The sequence below is a fragment of the Paroedura picta genome, chromosome 9 (assembly GCF_049243985.1).
Source record: "Paroedura picta isolate Pp20150507F chromosome 9, Ppicta_v3.0, whole genome shotgun sequence".
Classification (NCBI taxonomy): domain Eukaryota; kingdom Metazoa; phylum Chordata; class Lepidosauria; order Squamata; family Gekkonidae; genus Paroedura; species Paroedura picta.
The window spans coordinates 49,662,836-49,685,544 of NC_135377.1; the positions used below are offsets into that span (position 1 = coordinate 49,662,836).

The 22,709-nt window shown below is 42.4% G+C and overlaps 1 protein-coding gene across 8 annotated transcripts in view; it reads right to left on the reverse strand.

Moving 5' to 3' along the window:
* Positions 1 to 22,709, reverse strand: part of PPP4R1 (protein phosphatase 4 regulatory subunit 1) — a 54,535-nt gene that overhangs the window by 18,754 nt on the left and 13,072 nt on the right. For 7 of the 8 annotated variants that reach the window (XM_077352757.1, XM_077352754.1, XM_077352756.1 and 4 more), the window contains 9 exons: positions 12,655 to 12,790; positions 10,861 to 10,967; positions 9,348 to 9,490; positions 8,956 to 9,102; positions 7,692 to 7,799; positions 6,604 to 6,669; positions 2,162 to 2,320; positions 1,817 to 1,950; positions 562 to 1,094 (listed from right to left, as the gene is read on the reverse strand). In XM_077352757.1, the coding sequence (XP_077208872.1) occupies positions 562 to 1,094; positions 1,817 to 1,950; positions 2,162 to 2,320; positions 6,604 to 6,669; positions 7,692 to 7,799; positions 8,956 to 9,102; positions 9,348 to 9,490; positions 10,861 to 10,967; positions 12,655 to 12,713 (1,456 nt within the window). In that variant the 5' untranslated portion in view covers positions 12,714 to 12,790. Of the gene's footprint in view, positions 1 to 561; positions 1,095 to 1,816; positions 1,951 to 2,161; positions 2,321 to 6,603; positions 6,670 to 7,691; positions 7,800 to 8,955; positions 9,103 to 9,347; positions 9,491 to 10,860; positions 10,968 to 12,654; positions 12,791 to 19,037; positions 19,343 to 22,709 lie in introns of those variants that run through there. The other variant, XM_077352753.1, reaches the window with a different exon arrangement.

Genomic DNA, 22,709 nt, shown 5'->3' on the forward strand with positions numbered 1-22,709 from the left:
TGGAATCCTGGATTATCTAAATTATGCCCCCTCCCCGCCCCCAATGATTCCACATGGGGTCCCTCAGCTTGAAGAAATACAAATAAGGAATATTTTAAAATGTAAATGAATGAGTCTATAGATTATACATATTATCTTGTTTAGGGATGAGAATAAACCAGGATTCAGAAGATATTTGACAAGGCTATTTTTTATTAACCAAACAATTCTGGTTTCCTGTAAAGATCATGAAGGGAAATACCAAAATCAACATTCTGAAAACAGTAATGCCTATTGCTTGCCATTGCTTTCCTTACACAAGAGTAAGTGGATACTTTTACCCAATTTCTCCTTAATACAGACCACCATGGCATATTGTTCAGAAGGATTTCCTGATACTCATTCAGGGAATGAGAGGCATGGGGAGAGGAGCTCCATGGGAAGAGGGTATCTGCTACTGCAAATTCTTCCCTTCATATTAGTTCTAAACCCAGGTTTTTTAAAAAAGCAAATAGCAATTGGTATGCCTTTATTTTATTGGCATTGAATTCAAATCTTGAACCAAAAACACTTCACTAATACCTTTTATGTCTGGATCATCCATATGAGGTTCCAAATTTTCTATCATCTCTTCCAACTCTTTCCTTTTAGCCATGGTAATGTTTGGATAAGCCGATGCAACAATTTCTTCTTTTCCTTCCTGAGTTTCTAAATCAAGTATTTTTGCAGTTTCCTGAAGCTCTAAATCAATATCTATCTCAGGAAGTGGAGTCCTCCAGAAATGGAATGAGTTATATAATTCCTGCTCTGGGAAGGATTTTTCCTGGGAATTCAGTGCAGGTGCTGGAAGCACTGCTACACTACCATCATCAAAGCTATGTTCAGTCTCATCTGTAGTTTCACTGGATGGCTCTGGAGGCAAAGTGCAATGTAACATCATCTCAGGCTGGAAACACGTTTCATTCTGGTAATGAACCAACACAGAATTACTCTCTTCCTTGGTGGTTTCAAGAGTCTTTGCAAAATCACTAACATCATCCTCTAAAGACAACAATTCTGTCTGGCTTTGTACATCATGAGTTAGGATATCTTCTGAATCCATATTTTTTTCATTGCTAGAAAAAAAAATCAAATGTTAAATTATCTACCATAGCTATTAAAAATATCTCTAATTTTTGGATGGCCAAACTACAACACCTGGGGGTTAGGGAGAATCACAGTGTGTCAAAAAAAATGTAAAGTGCATTGCGTGCCTACATGGGAGCAAAGTGTCCTGGCTATGATATAGTCATATGTAGTGCCTGGTCTGCTTATCCTTTGATGCTGCTTAATGCTCCCCACCTCAGTAGACCGGAGACAAAAACAGCATCAAGATTAAGGGTGCTATATTCATAGTGTATTTTAAACTACTGTGACAGAACTCAAGACCAACAGGAGGAACAACCACTAATGTGTGTGTGTGTGTATGTGTATGGACACATGGGTTCCAAAAGCACAACTGCATAACACATCCAGAAACATAGGAAGTAGCAATGTTGTGTGTACATAACCCAACATATCTTGATTATTTAAGAAGTCCAAAAAAATGGCACTAGGAACATGAAATCTGCTTCATATACATGCATTCTAGAATATACAAGTAGGATATATGTTTAATTCTCGTACAAAACCTAGACACTTGTAGTGCTTTATAAATATAATACATTTGTTTGTTCATTCGCTCATTCATTTATTCATTTTTGTAGGCTGCCGTTCCCAGCCAGCTGGCTCACAGCAGTTAAGAACAAATACAAAATACAAACTAACTTAAAAATGCAAATCATCAACTGAATCATACCTATACTCCTCTGCAAAGTTCTGATCCTCAACATTCTTACATTCTTCTTCTTCTTTAAAAAACTGACCACTGCTGGATGGGTTAGCAAATGTCGATATAAAAGGCCCCAGGGACTGAAAGGCAGCTTGGCGAACCTAGAATACAGAAGTGGAAAAATAGAAAGTTACCAATAGTATGTGGCAGGGGGACTCTTGCATCTGGGAAATGGGCCAGTAAACAAAACACAAGAAAGTGCTCACTAGCTGCCTCAAGCATAAGAATAGAGGACCTCTCATACATTGTTTTTGAACAGCCACACATAATTCAAGAACTGTAAACAATAATGGAAACTTAATATTTTCTTACCCATCGTGAGGGATCACTGATAAGGTTAATAAAAAGTGTTGACAATTTTGTTCGACGGACTTCTTGTGAGGTGGCACATGAAACAGCCATGAAGCATTCTGCACAAGCCTTCCTCACGCCCCATACATTATCAGAACAAAGCTGGAAGAATCTAGGCAACTGAAGAATGAAAGACATAATACAGATTTTTACAAGGGGGTTAGTTAGGGTTTTTTTTTCTTACCTTGGAATGATTCCTCATAAGTTTTTAAAATATTTTTCAGGACAACAAACATTGGTTTTGAAATGGATAAAATTAAGTCTAAGGTTATTGCTGTTGGAATTACTGTTATACTGCTGCCTTTATCTATTACTAACACCAAAGAATGACTAAAATAACTTCACTCTATCTTCTTAAAAGGGGCATTGTCTCCCATCACTCCCAGATGGGACTATCTTGTTGCAGAGAAACAAGCTCAGGGTTCCCATTGATTTGTCATTGTCATGAGTTAAAATTTCCATGAAAATAAAATGTTCCTTATGTTAATTGTTGTGGCGTGTCTGTATCTTATTTTGAAGGGATGTTTAAACATTACTATAGCGATCAGAGAGCGTTAGGGCAGTGGTTGAAAGTAGAGGAGTAAACTACCCTCCACTGGGCCTCAGTAAAAGGCATTGAGTGGTCCCCGGTGATAAAAAGGTTGGGGACCACTGACCCAGACAATGCAAAGTTCAGGAATTCTCAAAGTGTGCAGAAAACATTCCTTTATTATTTAAAGTGGCATTTCCCCAAAACAGCCCTGTGTTCACAAGCCTCCAGGAATCATGAAATACTGAGGCCAACTGAGCATCAGTTAACTTCAGTGATTAAAGGGAAAACTGAAAGGAAAGTGAGGCAAATTGACTCGCTAAAGTGCCTTACAGTTATACTGTCTTGAAGGAGTGTAAGATTAAGATGTTCATATCCCAAGTGTGCATCCCCCAACCCTAACCTCCTGCCAGTCTTATTATTATTATTATTATTATTATTATTATTATTATTATTTATTTGATTTGTATGACCGCCGCTCTCGGAAACCGGCTCGCGGCGGTTCACAATGTTCTAATACAAATACAATATATTAACCATTAAAATTCCCCATTAAAACCCCATTAAAACCCCATTAAAATAATGACTGAGTCACAATGATGGCGATTAAGAAACTATTCCCGTACAGGCCCACTGGATGAGCAGAAGGGAACGGATGGATAATTGGGCATAGGGTGGAACAATCTGGGGAACCAGGTCAGTCTAGTACTGGCCTCCCCCCTCCGGTGAGAGGGGTCCGATCTTAGCCCCGGGCCATCACCCGGCCTTAGACAAACGCCTGGCGGAAGAGCTCCGTTTTGCAGGCTCTGCGGAACTCAGAGAGCTCCGACAGGGCCCGCAGCTCTTCAGGGAGCTCGTTCCACCAGGTAGGGGCCAGGACCGAAAAGGCCCTGGCCCTTGTCGAGGCCAGGCGTGCCTCCTGGGGTCCTGGGATCATCAGCAGATTCTTACCCGCAGAGCGAAGTACCCTGCGGGGGGCATAAGGAGATAGGCGGTCCCTCAAGTATGCAGGACCCAAGCCGCGTATAGTCTTGAAGGTTAATACCAAAACCTTGAACCTAATCCGGAAACAAACTGGCAACCAGTGCAGCTGCTTCAGCAGAGGCTGAACATGGGACCTCCAAGATGATTTAGTGAGGACCCGTGCAGCTGCATTCTGTACCAGCTGTAACTTCCGGGTTAGAGACAAGGGTAGGCCCGCGTAGAGCGAGTTACAGAAGTCTAATCTAGAAGTAACCGTTGCATGGATCACAGTGGCCAGGTGTTCCGGGGGCAGGTAGGGCGCTAGTAGCCGAGCTTGGCGTAGATGGAGAAACGCCGTCCGAGCTACCTTAGTGACCTGGGCCTCCATGGAAAGTGAGGTATCCAGAATCACTCCCAAATTCCTGGCTTGGGGCACAGATGACAATTGTACCCCGTCCAGGCAGGGAAGACGCGCTTCCTGCTCCTGCTCCCTTCGGCCTAGCCAAAGGACCTCCGTCTTGGAGGGGTTGAGTCTCAGGCGGCTCCTCCTGATCCATCCAGCCACTGCTTCCAAACAACTGGCGAATTTTTCTGGGGGGAGATCCGGCCGGCCATCCATCAAGAGATAGAGCTGGGTATCATCAGCGTACTGATGACACCCAAGCCCATAACTCCGTACCAGCTGAGCCAGGGGACGCATATAGATGTTAAATAACGTGGGGGAGAGCACCGCTCCCTGTGGCACCCCACATGGGAGTGCAAAGGAGTCGGATAACTCCTCCCCCACAGCGACCCTCTGTGACCTGTTCTCTAGAAAGGAGGATAGCCATTTAAGAGCCACCCTTCCAATCCCAGTATCAGCGAGGCGGTGAACCAAGAGCTCATGGTCAACCACATCAAATGCGGCTGACAGGTCTAATAACACGAGAATGGCCGACCCGCCCCGGTCTAGCTGGCGCCGGAGATCATCTGTCAGGGCGACCAGCACGGTCTCCACCCCATGGCCAGGACGGAAGCCAGACTGGTATGGATCAAGGGCCGAAGTTTCCTCCAAAAATGCTAGGAGCTGGTCCGCGGCGGCCCTCTCAACCACCTTGCCCAGGAATGCAAGATGCGATACCGGGCGGTAGCTGGCGGGGTCCCGCGGATTCAGCGATGGTTTTTTCAGAAGAGGGCGAACCACTGCCTCCTTGAGCCGCTGAGGGAATTCTCCCGATGTAAGGGAGAGGTTTATAATCTCCCTCAGGGGAACACCTATCCGTGGGTCGCTGGTCTTAAGCAACCACGACGGACAGGGGTCAAGGGGGCAAGTGGTCGCCCTCACTGACCCTAGCAATTTGTCCACTTCGGATAAAGAGAGCCGCCTGAAGCCATCAAACCTGATCCCCCGTAACGGCCACGGAGCTTCTAGTTCACAAACTGTATCAACTGTGGCAGTAAGGTCACGACGGAGCGACAAGATCTTATCCGCAAAATAGCTCGCAAAAGCCTCGCAGCCAAGTTCCAATTGTCTACTATTTTGGTGCCCTCCTTCGAGGGCAGTAAGAGTCCGAACTACCCTAAATAATTGGGCTGGGCGAGAGCTAGCGGACGCGATTTCCGCAGCAAAGTAGTCACACTTTGCCGCTTTCACCGCCATCTCATACGCCCTCATAAGCGTGCGATGAGATGTTCTTGTAGCTTCGTCGCGGGTCTTCCGCCACACTCGCTCTAGCCGTCTCACCTCCCTCTTCCTCTCCCGAAGCTCCGCGGTAAACCACGGGGCCTGCTTGAGGCGAGGGCGGAGAGGGCGCTCAGGGGCTATCTCGTCAATGGCGGCCAACAGGCGGGACTGCCAGTCCTCCACCAAGGCCTCCAACGAGACACCGGAGGGCATCGGGTCCCGCAGAGCATTCAGGAATCCTTCGGATTCCATAAGTCTCCGTGGGCGGACTAGAATGCGTCCGTCACCCAAACAGGGGAGGGGTGGCATCCGTAGGCGAGCCTTCAGGGTATGGTGGTCAGACCACGGAACGATGTTGTTAGCCACCAGATCGATCTCAACACCAGCACCAAAGATCAAATCCAGGGTGTGGCCAGCCTGATGAGTGGGACCAGCAACAAACTGCGAGAACCCCAGTGTCGCCATGGCCGACACCAGGTCCAGGCCAAGTCCTGGAGCCGACGAATCCGCATGGACATTAAAGTCCCCCAAAATTAATAATTTGGGGAACTGCAATGTCCAGGCGGCCGCCGCCTCCAGCAGGCCCAGCAGGGCATCAGGCGGGGCAGTGGGTGAACGGTACACCGCCCAGATGGCCACGTTCTCGACCGATTCCCACGTCTTAGAATCTATACACTTTTAATGTCTAATGCTCAGAAGCTAAAATAGTCTTAATCAGGGGATTAATTAATATTAGGAAAAAACCCACTTCCTTTGGCTCTGACAATGCGCATATGAACACTAAGCCCCAAGCAGAGCCCCTAATAATTCAAAGTATCTTAAAATGGTGAGAGATTGACCATGCTATTAAATTTCCAGCTCCTAATCTCATCCAAACTGCATGGAGAAAGAGAGGTGAAAATACCCTGCTCTTGCATCTTGTAGATTACCTTCAGGGCTAGATGAGCAACCTCCTGCTCATCTGGACCCAAACCTTAGCATTCACAATCTCTCTGAGGTTCGGGGATAGGACGAAAAGGAAGATGCAGAATGGGAAAATTTTGTTCTCTCTCCCCGCACCAAATTTCCTGTTGGGCTCCACCTTGTACAATCTATTGCCAGTTTAGCCTACTTACAAAATGACTACTGCCTAAATCCAGCAGTTTTATGTACTTAGTCAGGAAGTCATTATAACAAGTAATGTACTGCAGAATGTTAAAAAATATAAAGGTTTACACAAGTACTTTAACCTGTAGGTTTTCCACTTACCAGCATTTCTTCAGTGGCTTGCTGTCCAACGACACTACAGATATCACCAAAATTGGCAGCACAAACCTGAGCAAAAATAAATGTAAATAAATAAACTTGAAGTATTTAAGGATTCAAAGTTACTGAAGAATCAGGACTGTACTTCACTGTTCCACCGTGCAATGCTTTTTAAAGAACAGGAAGACTGTTTAGAGAAGGGGTAGTCAACCTGTGGTTCTCCAGATGTCCATAGACTACAATTCCCATGAGCCCCTGCCAGCAAACTCTGGCAGGGGCTCATGGGAATTGTAGTCCATGGACATCTGGAGGACCACAGGTTGACTACCCCTGGTTTAGAGGACCCCACACAGGTTGACTGAAGCCCTGAAATATAAGCAGATTTTTTAAAAAACTGGGGCTGTGAACTGATGAAACAAATTGTGAAATAAGGAGCAATATGATAGCAATTAACTTAGTGTCTATTCAGGTGGATCCTGCCTTTATCCTACCACTCCCAACAACGAAGACTGAAGGCCTAAGATGACTTCCTGCAACTTAAGTGGCTTTTCTAATGGAGGAAGACCAGCTTAAGTTGAAGGAAGACTCCCTAGGCTAAAGGAAGGCACCCCTGTGCCTTTCTGTTTACCTTTGTCTGCTTCCAGACATCCTAGTAAACAGCCCACTTGCCAAGTGTCCTTGCCACATTGCTGTGCTTCAGTCAGAGGCCATGGCAATGATGTTGGCCTACTGACATGGAGAATTACATGTCCTACAGTATCATAGAGGCATCCGAAGACTTAGTGGTGGGCAGGGATGTGGGCCAGCCAAGACCCCCAACAACCACATATGCAACCCAACATACACTGACTTAGGCATGTCTGTTTATGTATAGATTAAATAGAGAACTCTTCTTCCCCCACCTCCATCCCATGAACAGGAATCTTGTAGCACGTCAATTCCCCACGATTTGACAAGTCCCCTCTGGAATTCTCATCTGGGAAACAAATCCTTGAGGTTTCAGAATGGAAAACTATGTGTGCAACTGCAAAAAGGTATTACAGACAACAGGATAGGAAAAATGGAAGCTGAAATTTACAAAGGGTAAATACCTTGCGAACATGAAATGTTCTGCAGTCACAGCACATCTCGCAAAATCTAGGAAGAATGAGCCTTTCTGTGATGTCCTTTCCCACCATAGTGGCCATTTTGCACATTATCTAATTATAAGGAAGACACAATTAGGAATGCAAGATGACCTAGAAATGTCATTAACTCAGTAAAATATTCTAATACTAATCATTTTACAATCTTCTCTAAAAAAATTAAAAATAAATTATGAACATGTAGCATACATTTTTAATTACTAATGCATCCTGCACTGCTAGTTTATGGAAATAAAAAGCTCTTCCAAGTCTAAAATTAATGGAAGAAGGAATCATATGGAGGAGATCATACAAACATACAAGATTACTACATGCTACAAAGAAAGAGGAATGCTGTGCTATAAGCATGCCAAGGCCAATTTGATTGTTGCAAGAGTTGCCATAGTTTGCATCCTTGAACTTTACTATTACTATGCTACATTGCTCAGGCAAACAAACTGATCTTTGCAAAAGATATACAGATTAAAAGTCATTCCTTTCGCTGAAAATGCTTCAGTGATAAGATGGATTTAGAAAAAAAAATTATATTACAAAAACAGCATGGTTTGAAATACCAATTCTTTTTCAATATAAACAATTACGAAAATGGAAAGGAATGGAAAAATATGCCAGATGCCGAGAAACCAGTTTACCCAGCCTGCTGTTTAATACAGTCAACCCATCAACACTTCTTGAGCTGAGAATTCTGTTCATAAATACTTTTTACTCACAAGAAGAAACAGAAAATAGGATCCCACAGATCCATTTCCACTAGCAGAGGCACCTTCTGCCAGCAAACAAGATTTCTTGTGTCCGGGAAGACTCCTTTGGGAAGGCTTTCTTATGGAAGCTAACTGATGTTAACAACCTGTCATGGAGGACTGCATCCATGGCCTGCCGCCTTTCCATTTCAAACGCTCTCAATACAAACATTATGCTGATATTTACAAAAATCTTATATCAATAATTGTGACATATTTTAGGATGAAAAACTTCATCCTGCTCACCATTTTCACTGAGTACTAGGAACTGGATCCAGAATAAACTGGAAATTTCCAGATATCCTCAACAATCCCCATCTTGTCCACTATAGACTCTCCTCATGTCATTCCTCATAGTACCCTGCCCCCCAAGAGCAGCATTTTGTGGAACTAAGTGGAAGGAAGAAGGCAGGAAAATGCAGTCTGGATCCAATTTCAGAAAACTATTACGGTATTTAAAGACTACTTACTGCTACAGCTTCTGTCTTCACATCATCATGACTATCTGGAGCTGTCAGCTCTACAAGAACTGGACATACTTTGGTCTCCACATCATATCGTTCAATAAGTTCTTGCTCTAACAGAACAAGTAATGCTGCCTGGCTTGTTTTTCTCACCTGTGCAAATTGAAAAAAAGGAACAAAGGACAAAGAAAAATGGAATAAGGATTTACCAATATAAAACTGTTCTAGAAAATCTTAACTTTATCTAACTTAAAGATAGGTTTTATTGTTGGGAATTAAAGCTGATAAAGGAATTTAAGAGCATCCATGATCATTCTACTTACTTTTCAAGAAATGTTTAGCATTTTTAATTATTTTGTAGTATTTTGTATTATTCAATAGTTGTAAGAAAATCTCACCTGGTTATTCTGATCAGCAAGGTACCTGACCACAATAGGCAGTAAATATTTTGAGAAAGCATATGGAATTGAAGGCCTGTTTTCTTGACAAAACATAGCAATATGAGGCACCTGCTCCATCAATTCAGCTCGTACAGTCGGTTCTATGAATTAGAATGTTAAAAACAGAAATATATCATTTGTATGCATTATAGTGATATTGTTCAACAATCAAACTTCTAAGGCAGCAGACTTTCTCAACTCTCTTACCACTGAGAAACCCTGAAACATTTTTCAGGCTTTGAGAAATCCCAGAAGTGACACAATCAGGCAGAATATGGTTAGGAAGCATAGCTGTGTACATGCCCATCTGGTTTCCTCCCTCTCCAACTGCATCCAGGTGCATGATTGGCCATGGGGGTCGACATGACCATATATGGTCATATCATCTGATAATTTTTAAATAATTTTTTTAAAAAAATATTAAAATTAATTCCTTCCCACCCATTCAAGAAACCCTTCCAGGACTGCCAAGAACCCCAAGGGTTTCACAACACCCTGGTTGAGAAAGCCTGTACTACAGTACTTATGAAGCACAACTAATGAAAAAGGAACCATCTTGCTATCAAAATTATCATTGTTGTAAAAATTTCTGAACATGACTAATAATTCTTGTTTTAAGAGGAGGATTGAGTCTTTCACCTTTCAAGTAAAAGCTGAGTAAACATTCACTAAGCGTAACTGTAGTTTAAAACACAGTTTAAAACACAGTTGTTTCATAACTACCAATTAAACTATTAAGAGAAGGCAATGCAACAAGTTCCCCTTTGACCCCTTGGTAGTCCTAAAATATGAATTATTGTAGAAAAGGAGAATACAGAGCTGTAGCACAACCTATATTGCTTCACTCAACCATGGTGCTGATTTTTCATTAAATAAAAGAAACAAAAAAGTTGCATGTGAAAAAACATCACAACTTCAAACATTAATTAGTTCAATAATAATATTTTGGAAAATCTAACTTCCATAACTGAAAAAGCTTACCTTTTTATTTTACTGGATTATATCTATATAAGTCCTGATCTAACTCCACTACTGCCCCTCTTAATCTCTTTTATAGCATCTACAAAATTAAGGTAAAGTGTCTGATGTGCATGTAATAGTATTCAGTAAGTCCAAGCACTAGCATGGATTTTTAAAAATCTTCTATTTGGGGGCTCACAAATTTTGGCTTCACCAGCCATTAATCAGGGTTAAAAGCAACTCCTATGCTCCTTTGTACCTTCTGTGTGCCCTATGGGAGTAGATGTTCCATCTCTCTCTAAACTAGCTTTGTAGAAAAGGCCCCACACATAATTATTTTTAAAGAAAAACCAAAGAGATAGAAATAAGTGCCCAGAGAAGAAAAGCACACAGCTACCCATTTGAATACAGAGTTGTGGATGGTAGACTACTTTCATTTTTGTCTTTTCTAACATCCTACTAAACATCCTGTTTTTCCATGTAATCCACCAAGACCTTTCATCGTACATACCAGAATCATCTGCTAGCCTGCTGACTCTTTCCAGTACAGCAATACAATCTCGCTCATCATCACTCACTTCTTTTAAAGTGTCTAACAAACTTCGAGCCACCATTTGCCTAGAACATGAGGAAATAAAGCACAACGCAATATTGTGAAGGTGAGATATTCATTTGAGACAGCTACATAACTTCTCACAATTTTATCCTGAGACTCCTCCAAAGATTTCAAAGTGGACAACATGAGGCTAGCCTATTTTGTCTTCATAGCAACACTCTAAGAAATAGGCTATACTGAGAGAGAGTTGACTTAAAGATTCTACTTTGTACTCTAAGATTAAGCCTATTTTCCACAAGGTAAGTATTGCCCTAAACAATTTTAATATCTAGAATTAGAAATCCGAAGTGAACCATTCTGAACTACTCAGAGCCAGTTTAAGGATTCTTGGGGCCCATAGCACCAGAGACCGTTTAAGGATACACAGGGCCCTAGCAGAGCACAACTGTGGCAGGAGCAGCCAGACTGGGGGAAAAGCCCTCCCCCCCCAGTGGAAAGGGGTATCACCTTAAGTGTCCTTAAAGAGCTCCACCAACCAAGTGCACTTTTTTTCAAAGGCCCTTGCCAAGAGGGTGCTGGAAGGGGCAAAGGAGAAGGAGACCTTTGACATACTTGCTGCCGGCTTGTTTGTAGTCCCATGCAGGAGGGGGGAGACACTGGAGGTAATATGAGTGCAGGGCATGGAGGAAGGAGCAGAGGTGGTGGCAAAGCGGCAGCAAGCAAGAACATTGGAGAAGAACAAAGAGGGCTTCTTCTTCTCCCTGCTGTGGCACAGACAGTGTGCATGCAGCTGCACTCTTCATTCCTGCTGGGTCCTTTGGCTCCACCTTGTAAGGGCTGTACTTGTGCAATGCAATCACCTTCCTTCCTGCCCTGGTACTTTGATGCTGCAATCCTAACATCCTTGTGGCATAAAAGGTTGAGGGAAAAGGGGGGAGGAGAGAGGCTATGGCCCTAGCCCATGAAGGGGAAGGCACCAGGCAGGGTCTGTAGTACATGCTACATATGCTATCTGGATAAACCAGAACGGAAACTACTGAAGAAAAATAGTGGGATTATTAAATTGTATTAACTATTATTAAATATTTTTAAAAATAGAAAAATTTGTCATAGAATTCAATGACTGGCTTCTGCAGTATTTACTCTGATTTCAGATGGTGACCTCATCTTTGAAAATTAGTACCAACTAACTGAATGACCAACGTAGCTGCCAATCTTGAAGTATGTGTCTATAGCAAACACCTAAGAAGCGCTTAGCCTTTTCCAACAGAACCTTTAGTGTGAACACAGTGCCTGTAACGTGCAAAATAGTCCATAAAGGGTAAAGGTATCCCCTGTGCAAGCACCGAGTCATGTCTGATCCTTGGGGTGACGCCCTCTAGTGTTTTCTTGGCAGACTCAAAACGGGGTGGTTTGCCAGTGCCTTCCCCAGTCATTACCGTTTACCCCCCAGCAAGCTGGGTACTCATTTTACCGACCTCGGAAGGATGGAAGGCTGAGTCAACCTTGAGCCGGCTGCTGGGATTGAACTCCCAGCCTCATGGGCAGACTGCTGCCTTACCACTCTGCGCCACAAGAAGCTCTAAAGGGAAGTCATCTAAAGAGGCCATAAAGGGAAGTCATCTAAAATGGAGAATAAATGATGTATACTTAATTCATAATTGCATTTTTGAAAAATGAAATCCAAGGTATGTATTGCAAACATGAATTAAAATCTTATAAAACAGGAAGGATGAGACATCATCATACCTATTAAAAATGTTCTCACTTGCAGCGTACTTGTCCAATCTTCCTAGAGGTGTCAACATTTCATCTTGTGAGACCAATTCCAGGGCTGAAGGTGTAATAATCACATCAGACTCTGAACTGTAGTCGTCCACACCAACTATCAGAGACATCAGAAATATTCCTTGTAATCTCAATATATTTTACAAAAAAAAAGGTGTCTAATGCTCAGAAAGGCTAGGCTATGCAGATATTAAAATGGCATTTTCCTTTGCAGAATTTTTTTTTTAAGCTGCTCTGTGTAACTGCTCTTGAAAACTGCATTCATTTGTGTTCGGTTCTTCTCCAAGGTCCTGGGCTCTAGTGGTTTACCAAAATGTTACAGAACAAATACCTGGGCAGATACTAAGTTGCTAATAACTTTCTACTGGTTCTTTAGTCCACTGATGCAGGGGTAGTCAACCTGCAAACGCTGGCATGGGCTCATGGGAATTGTAGTCCATGGACATCTGGAGGACCACAAGTTGACTACCCCTGCACTGATGGACTCCTAATTTAAGCCATTAAACACATCAGCTGTGTTCAGGCATTATTTTAAGGAGGCTTGCGAAGAAATCCAGTTTGTTGCTTTGCATGCACATAAATTCCCCTCCTCCCACAGAGAAACTCAGTTAAAGACTAACGGCATACAAAGACATGAATGTTAGTTAGCCCTGAGTTAGTTTCCACAACACAAACTGAGATCATCTTTATATACTGTGCCTATTAAAGCCAGAGACATTTTACTATACCAATATTTCTCCAGCTTCTAGAAAACTTAACACCACAATATTATAGTGGTTCAAACATAGAAAACTATAACTTCGCAGAAAATAGAAGAATATGGTATAAAGAGTAATAAAGCTATTTAAATTTTCCTGCAGTTGAATATGTAAGAACTTATCAGCATTCAATAGCACTAATATTTAATGGGTCATGAAAATATTTGGAATTCTTAAATCCTAACATCAAATATTTAGGATCCAAAACTGTCACTGAAAAGGATATAATCCCAGTGCAGCAATACTGGCATTTCTGATATCAAATCAAATTTCTTACTACTCATTTACAAAGCAAAGTATACAAGCTTCCCACATAAAGCTGCCAGAGACAATGTAACACCACTTTGCCTGTATAAAGCATCATGGCCAACAGTAACTTTCAAATTAAAATGAAATTTTAGAGGTGGTGCAACTCCAGCCTGCCCCCCCATCCCTGTGTCTTTACTTGCTCAAGCAGCAGCCGTTCTTTCCTTACAAGCATGCAGCCTTTTCCCAGCAACTATAAAGCTCCACTCATATTCAATATACACACATTCATTTGTTATTAATAACTTCACTACATCATGAAATAAGGGAGGGGGGAATCAGGCAAGGATTTATTCCCCACTCACTGAAGCCATCAATTTGGTTGCAGCATTGCTTACAGCAGGGGTAGTCAACCTGTCGTCCTCCAGATGTCCATGGACTACAATTCCCATGAGCCTCTGCCAGCGAATGCCAGCAGAGGCACATGGGAATTGTAGTCCATGGACATCTGGAGGACCACAGGTTGACTACCCCTGGCTTACAACATTTGACATCACATCAGATCACCTCAAAAACTGATACCAAAGCATTGGTCAAGGAAGCACATCTACGGAAGATCTCAGTAGGGTTGCTATTGGAGAGGAGAGGTCTTCCCAATGAGACCTGAATTGTGGGTTCCCATAGTGTTTGATCCTCTCTCCGTTGTTTTTTAATGTATATATGCACTCTCTTCCCAAGATTGTCAGGTGGTTTGGAGATGGATGCCATCAATATGGGGATGACACCCAGTTCTTCTTCCTGCTGGATAAGCAGCCATTGGCAGAGCTCTCAGCACTATTCCAATGGTTCAGAGGGAAGCTGGCTGAAGTGAAACCCAACCAACACGGAAGTCATGTGGCTGGGAAAAACGTAGATGTTAACTGGATGGTCGCTCTCAAGACTTGATGATATTTATCTAACAGCAGAAGACACTGTAAAGAGCACCAGGGTATAGTTGGATTCTATCATTGGATAAGCGAGTGTCCAAGGTAGCACCATCAGCATTTTCATTCACCAAAACCACGCTGCCAGATGGTTCCTTATTTGTCTGGGTCAGATTATGCCGCATTGATGCATTTATTGTATTATATTTATATATTACCCTTCCCGAATGCTCAGGGTGGTTTACACAAAACAGAAATGATACAGATAACTCAGGTTATAACAATAACTAGTAGGTAAGCCCCCTGCATGGAGAAATGCAGTTGGTGCTAGCAGTAGGAAGGCAGGGAGGAGGCAGGGGAGAGGCGCGGCGAGGCCTCCACCACCAGCGCCGCCCCTCCCCCCTGTGCTGCAGGCTGGCTGCTTTGGGCTGGAATGGCCGCTTTGGTGGCCAAAGCACACAACCCTACTTGAAAACAATTTGAAGAGTTGGTTCTTATATGCTGCTTTTCTCTACCCGAAGGAGGCTCAAAGTGGCTTAGAGTCGCCTTCACTTTCCTCTCCCCATAGCAGACACCCTGTGAAGTAGATGAGGCTGAGAAAGCCCTGATATTACTGTTTGGTCAGAACAGCTATTTCAGTGCTATGGTGAGCCCAATGTCACCCAGCTGGTTGCATGTGGGGAAGCATGGAATCAAACCCAGCTTGCCAGATTAGAAGTTTGCACTCCTAACCACTACACCAAGCAGGACACTGCAAGTGGTCTAGAATGCAGCTGCTAAGTTGCTGATTGGAACATCATGGTCAGCCCATATTACTTCAATTCTATAACAGCTGCACTAACAACCACTTAGTCTCCAGATCCAATTCAAGCCATTGGCATTAACCTATAAAGCCCTTAACACCTTGGGACCCTCATACCTATTGGCTTGCTTGCTGCAACCCATGCTCCCTTATCACACTCAAGGGGCCTCTCACAGATGCTTGGCCCCAATATGGCTGGTTAGCTGTCATCAGGAGAAGGGCCTTCTCAGTTGTGGCTCCTATCCTGTGGAATATGCACTTGGATGACACCTGTGCCATGCTGGACTTTAGTTTCCCCAGGGCACACAAGGCTGAATTGTTCAGGTTAGCCTATGGAAGGTAATCCACATGTTTGGGCAGTTTTGTTTTTTTAGTGATGTAGTGATAGCTACATATTTTAATGTTAAGATTTTATATTGGTTATTTGTTTTTATGTTGTGTTTACCTTATTAGTTTTAATGTTGTAAGTCACCACAGGATCTTTGGGTAAGTCGCAACAACAAAAAATCTAATAAATATATTGGTGTAGAAGAAAAGCTATAATTCAACAAAGGACAATCAGATATAATCTTATAATTAAAGACTTCTGAAACCTGGAAGTTCTCAATCCTACTCCATGCACGAAGAGAGAGAAAGAGCATGCAAGCATAGCAATAAGCCATATAATACAGATAAAAATCATACATGGTTTCAGTACTGGAGAAGCTATACTTTTCAGGTACATGTTACAGATTTTTAGTTTTTCACTGACACACAGAAAGCCACACAGAAATGTCCCTTGGTCATGCCAGTCTTCCTAGGGATCTCAAATCATCCCAGATCAGGATATCATATTATGTAAAAAATAGAAGCCAGGAGCTCAGCATCCCTTCTTCATAATATGTCTACATGTTAAAAATATTTGACAATATTATGCCTTATCAAGAAACAACATACAAAAGAGTACTCCTCCTGTTTAAGATACTACACACTGAACAAATGGTCCCAATTCTGTAGTAACTCCTGCAGTGTATACAAATCCTACTCCCTTTATATCTCCCACTGAAATATCTTACATGCTCAGCACTATTTTGAATTTACCAGGTTGATAATGCACAAAGACGGGCAGCTCAAGAGATATGATGCCCCCTTACAAAGTCACAGAAGCTCCAATATATTTCAGAATAAATTATCTGCTCAAATTGGTTATTAATGATCAAGATTACATTGTTATTGTTAAACTAGGGGCAAAGCCCATTGTATCCAAGAATAGAGCTTGGCAATGGGAAGAGGAAGGGGAGGAGTTGTCCAGTCTGTAAGGGCATGGGGTTGAATGTGTATATTTGTGTGGGAGGTTGTGGTGAATTGGTTGCAAATGAGGGCATGGGTGTGGAAAGATGGGAGTTAAGAAACTGTGGTTTGGAATATTCGTTGAGTGTGGGAGAAGACTGACCTTTGGGAATTGTGGCATAGTGGTTACAGATGAGCTTTTCAGAGCCATGTCTTCAGATATGTGAAGGGAAAATCAGACTGGAGACTCTTCTTAGGGGAAGATTACATGGCAACCAATTCCCCCAGTTCTGTGTCATTTCCCTTCTTGTGTGAATTAGGCCACAGACACCGAAATGCCCCTCTGCCCTAATACACATGGGGTAGTCACAGTACACAGGTGTCCACCCTGTTCCTTCTTTTCCATTTTTTTCACTGTTGATAAAATGTTATGTGCCCACATGCTTCTTTCATGGTTGCTCCTTAGAAGAATGGATTTTTGTACCCTATTGCTTACTACCCAAAGGAGTCTCAAAGCGGTTCACAAACACCTTTTCCATTCGTCTCTCCACAATAGTCAACCTGTGAGGTATGTGGGGTTGTGAGAGGTCTGAGAGAACTGGGAATGGGCCGCAGTGATCCAACAGGCCTCAGGTGTCTCAAAGCATTTTTCAAGCATTTTCCCTTCTTCTCCCTATTTACAGTTTCAGGCTGTAAGTATTTATTTAGATCTTCCTGCACTTTCCAGACTCACAGGACTGATGCTGGTCTGCCTGTCTGCGCCCCAGAATACAAACAGTTGCTGGTAAGGGCTGGACATAGCCCAGGAGGGACACACCTGCACCACTCCCTCCCAACTGCAGGCAAAAATGGCTCCTTTGAAGGCTGGACTCTGAGGCATTGTACGATTTTGAAGTCCCACCTCCAAACCTCCAGGAATATTTCCAACCGAGGGGTAGCTAACCTCCAGGTGGAGCCTGGAGAGCTCCTGGAATTACAGCTCACCTGCAGAGTATAAAGATCAGCTCCCCAGGCAGAAAGGCCTACTTTGGACAGGGTTGTGGTAGAGAAGAAACATTTAAGGCCTCCCACACAGGTGGTTGTTGTTGAATTGAAAGATTTGAAGCCTACTGCACAGGGTTGTTGTGCAGATGAAACAGGAGACAAAAAAAATAATGCTGTGCAATGCCCTCAAACCTGCAGAGAGTTGCAAAGAAGAAAGACACATGGCTTGGCTGTGTCTAACCCGCGGCCAAAGCAGTATTTTAAGTGAGAAGGGGCTTTTCTGCGGCCTACCTGAGAGCCAACTGTTTGGCAGAAGGGGATAGTCCCCCCCTCAAAAGGAATGCCCTCAGGCTCCCCTGCATTGCTCTTGGAAAGGCCTCTCTCCCCTCAGTCAGGGCCTGTCAGAGGCTCCTTCGCAGCAGGGCTGAAGGGGGGGGGAGGGGGAGCACTCTGCAGCCTCCTGCCAGCTCTGTCAGGGCTCTGAGGCCATTTGCAGTTGGACACGACAGTTAGGTCAGCCTTGGGGCGAAAAGGGCTGGCACAGCCTGTCCAAGCCTCTGTTCTCATCCCCCTTGGCAGCCCTACTGACCTCCTCTCCCTTTGGTGGTCAGGAGCAGACTGGCAGCCATTTCTCCAGATTGCCCTTGGCTGGATGGAATTTTGGTCTATCCTGGTGAGGGGCCAATTGGAAGGTGCTTCGCACCTTCCAATTGGCCCCTCCACTTGTCAGTCCAGGGCCATGGGACCAATTGTTGCCCTTCCTCATCACGGACTGAGCCCACCCCAACACCCCTTACTGTTTTATTAAGAGGGAAAAGATGGTAATCTCATTTGCAAGCAATGTTGTTCTCTCAACACTTTGCATACAGTGATCATAATCATCAACATTTCATAGAAGAGAAAACACATGAACACTAAATGTTTTCTGCAGTGATTTTCCTGGCGGGGACTACCAGCCATCTCACTTGCACTCTTGACAATTTCTTAGTTCTCCTGAATAAGCCATCTGGAAACTAATGCTAGAACAGATTCCACAGAATGCTCTGAATGCATGGACAAAATATATATGCAAGATCGCTTAGCACTGCAAGTTATTGGTACAATCCAACACATTGTACAGTTATCTAGATGCTGGAGTGCACCTCGGAGCTCACTTTGCTTGCTAGGTTTAGTTGGTTCTTATCTCTCATGAGCCTTCAAGAATAACACAAGCTAACCCAGAAATAATCAGACTATTTTATTCTGATTAGTTGCATCATGTCAATATAGATTCTATTAAGCTTCATTGCCAATAATACTATATATGGTTTTTAAATACTTTCAAAGTTCAGCCACAGTCAATTAAGATAAACTTGAACGTACCCGCTGTGTCCAAAAACACAAATGATTCTGCTTCCATTAGAGATCGGCCATCAACAGCATGCTCTTCTGCCATGATAACAGAAGCTGTACTCTTAGTTCACCATTCTGCCTTCAGTCTTGCAAAGACTAACATACTCTTCTCACAAGACTATTTGTAGCAAACCAGAGGAAGCACCTTCCATTGCTTCCTTCTGTTTGTGTATACAATAAGAAGAGGTGCCAGCCATTCTCATATCTAACCTCTTCTCATAAAAGTTAAGACTCCAGTGGTCTCTACATGCTCTCTTATGTTACACTGTTGCTCTACTGTGCTGATAATAATTGACTTTGTAACATGCTTATACTGAACACATCATAATGGGATCTCTGATGTAGGTTTAGGGCTTTTGGACACTACAGTGAGTGCTTTTTAAAAGCACTATCAACGTGAAACAAAATATACAAATTATTAAGCAGTTATAAAAACCAGGTAAAACTTATAAAGGCCAATTCCCCAATAAGGAAAACAGCACTAGCATAAGTTTCAAAATAACTTTTAATACTATCTACAATAATAGATGTCTATTAACCAATTTCAAAAGCTGCTGGATTTAATTTTACATACCTTTGTCAAACACAACAGGCCTGATAATCACAGAGAAGGCTCTGTGCCTCTTGTACGAAACAACTGAGAGTGCCAACATTGTTAATGTTAGATTAAACTAATGTCCTGATTTTGGACTTATACTACTTATGTGGTATATACATTACATTTACAGTCACACCTTAATGTATCTAATTCATTTCTCACCTTTAAAGAATGCTGTAAATATTTCTTATAACTTTGTGCTATAGTAATGCTTCTTACATTACTTACAACTAATAGGTATAATTTGTCTAAGTATCCTAAGAAGCATTTTTTTCCTCTATACCACCACACCTGTTAACAATTGTACCAAAACTACTATAAAACAGTGAAATGCTAGACAACTGTTTGTTGTAACCAAAACAAAGTACCTCATAGCAACTTCATGTTTTGTTAATCTATTTTGTCATAAGATTTTGTGAACTGGGACCTAATTTCATATTCATAAAACATACAGTTTCATGATCAGGGTTCAAGTACATATTTCATATACGTATAGAAATACATACACACTCAGAAGGTGGTAAGGCAGGAAAAGCAACTACAACATGAATCAAAAAAATCAAGAGATATTATACAGAAAACATACACATTATCTCTTTGAAATATTAATCTTCATTATGAAATTAACCAACAGTGGGCCCACAAGGACTTTCAAGGGGCATCAATTTTTCCCAACCTCACTATTTCCCTTTCCTGAAAGTCCCCCGTAATCTCTCCACTTTTCTTGTCTCCTGCCCACTCACCAGCCAATCTACCTTCATCTGACTCCCCCTCCCCCGTCTTCAGCTTTCCCTCCTCCTAGCAAAGACTATATGGGAAAGCTATGGCCTAGTTGTGTGGTACTTACTGCTAAGCCAGGCCCAGTTGTGTGGTGGGAAACTTGCAAGGAACACCTAATTAGTATCCCCTTCCCACACTATTTTCTCTTTCCCTCTTCCTGGCAGACCCCAAATTCTCAACTTTCTCTGCTTCCTTCATACCAATCAACCAAGAAGCCACCCATCTTAAGCAATAGTCATGATTTACTTAATTTATACCACATCTTTCTCTCCCATGAAGACTTAAAACAGCTTACAATCTCCTCCTCTCCACCATTTTACTTTGTGAGGATAAGCAGACAGAGAATGTATAAATGGCCCATGTTCAACCATTGAGCTTCCACAGCAGAATGGTAATTCTAACTTGGATCTCCCACATCCCAGTTTAAAATTCTAACTACTAAACCACATTGACTGGGGGTGGAGCTGTTGTTGAACAGTAGCAAGCAACTGATCCTGGATAGCTGGTTGATGCTAGGCTGAGCTCTGATGAGGCCAAAAAAGCCCCTGAAATGGCCCGGCTCCCTTACCCTGCCTTTTACTGACAGATAGCAAGACTTGAAGGAATTGAAGTACTGTAGTGGTGCCTCGCAATGACCACTGAGTGAATCTATTTCTTACAGGTACAGCTGTTATTTTGGATATTTTAACCCACCCATGTATTCTCCCACCCACCCCCTTTTAGATTTTTCTGCAAACACTGGCATTTTCCTGATTTGCACAACGATCTGTACTTTCTATTCATGACTATTGTTCATGGTTCCAGTCTCTGGATTTAAGCATTCAGTTTTTGCAATATAGATATTTTGATTACTTATATTTTGTAACTAAAGAACCTCAAAACATGCACCTACTATAGGCTAAAACAGAAAGATTGTAATGGGAAAGGAATAATACAAAAGAAGGAAGTGGAAGAGGAGTTCAAGGAAGTAAAATTTGTTTTCATTGTTCTTTTTTAAACTTTTAGTTTAATTGTTAATATGACCCATGATCCAATATCCTGTTTCATACAGTGGCTAACCAGTTCCAGAGGCCTACTGCCCATCAGTTTCATAAGATGCCCTTGAGTTCTTGTACTTGGGGATAAAGAGAGGGATAAAAATTTCTTTGTCAGCTTTTTCTATGCCCTGCAAAATTGTATAAACCTTCATCTAAACTGAAAAGTCATGAACTCTTCAGCCTTTCCTTGTAGGGAAGGTATTCCAAATCATCTTGGTTGCCCTCCGCTGTACTTTCTGTAATGTCCTTTTGGAGATACGGTAACCTAAACTGTACAGAATATTCCAAATAAGGCTGCATCATAGATCTATACAGGGGCATTACAATATCAACTGTTTTATTCTCAATCCCTTTTCTACTAATCCCTAAAATAATCTTTTTCATTGCTACAGCACACTGGGTTGACACCTGCATCGAGCTATCCACAGCAACCACAAGATGTTCTTCCCTCCAGCCTCAGGAAGTTTAGACCCCATTAGTCTATACATGAAATTGGGTTGTTTTTTTAAATCCTGATGTGCATCACTTTACACTTACCAACACTGAACTTTATTTGACACATTTGCCTACTAATCCAATTTGTGGAGGTCATCTTGAAGCTCTTCCCAGTCAGCCTTGGTTTTCACCATCCTGAATAATTTTGTATTATCTGCAAACTTGACCACATCACTACTTAATTGTATTTCCAGATGACTGATGAATAAATTAAAAGTACTGGCCTCAATAATGATCCTTGTAGGAATCCACTGCTTAGTTCCTTCCATTATGAGAACTGTCCACTGTTTCTTACTCGTAGCTTCCTGTCATCTTGCCAGTTTTTAATCCATAAGAAAACCTATTATTCCATGACTTCTAAGTTTACTCAGGAGTCTTTAAGTGAGGTACTTTGTCAAAAGCCAAGTATATAACATCTGCTGGGTCACCACTGTCTACAAGCTTGTTCACTTTCTCAAAGAATGGCAAAAGTTGGTGAGGCAGGATTTTCCTTTGGAGAAGCCATGCTGATTTTCCCTTTGTCCCTCTATAAGCCTAATAATTCTATCTTTGATTATAGTTTCTAGACACTTGCTTGGGGGGAGACATTAGACTGATTGGCATGTGATTTCCTAGATCCCTTTTCAAAAATTGGTGTATGCCATCAGGACCTGGAGTCTTGTCATTTAATTTCCCCAGCATTTCAGTTCTGCTCACCTCCCTTTGACTCAGTTCTTCAGACTCTCTTCCTGA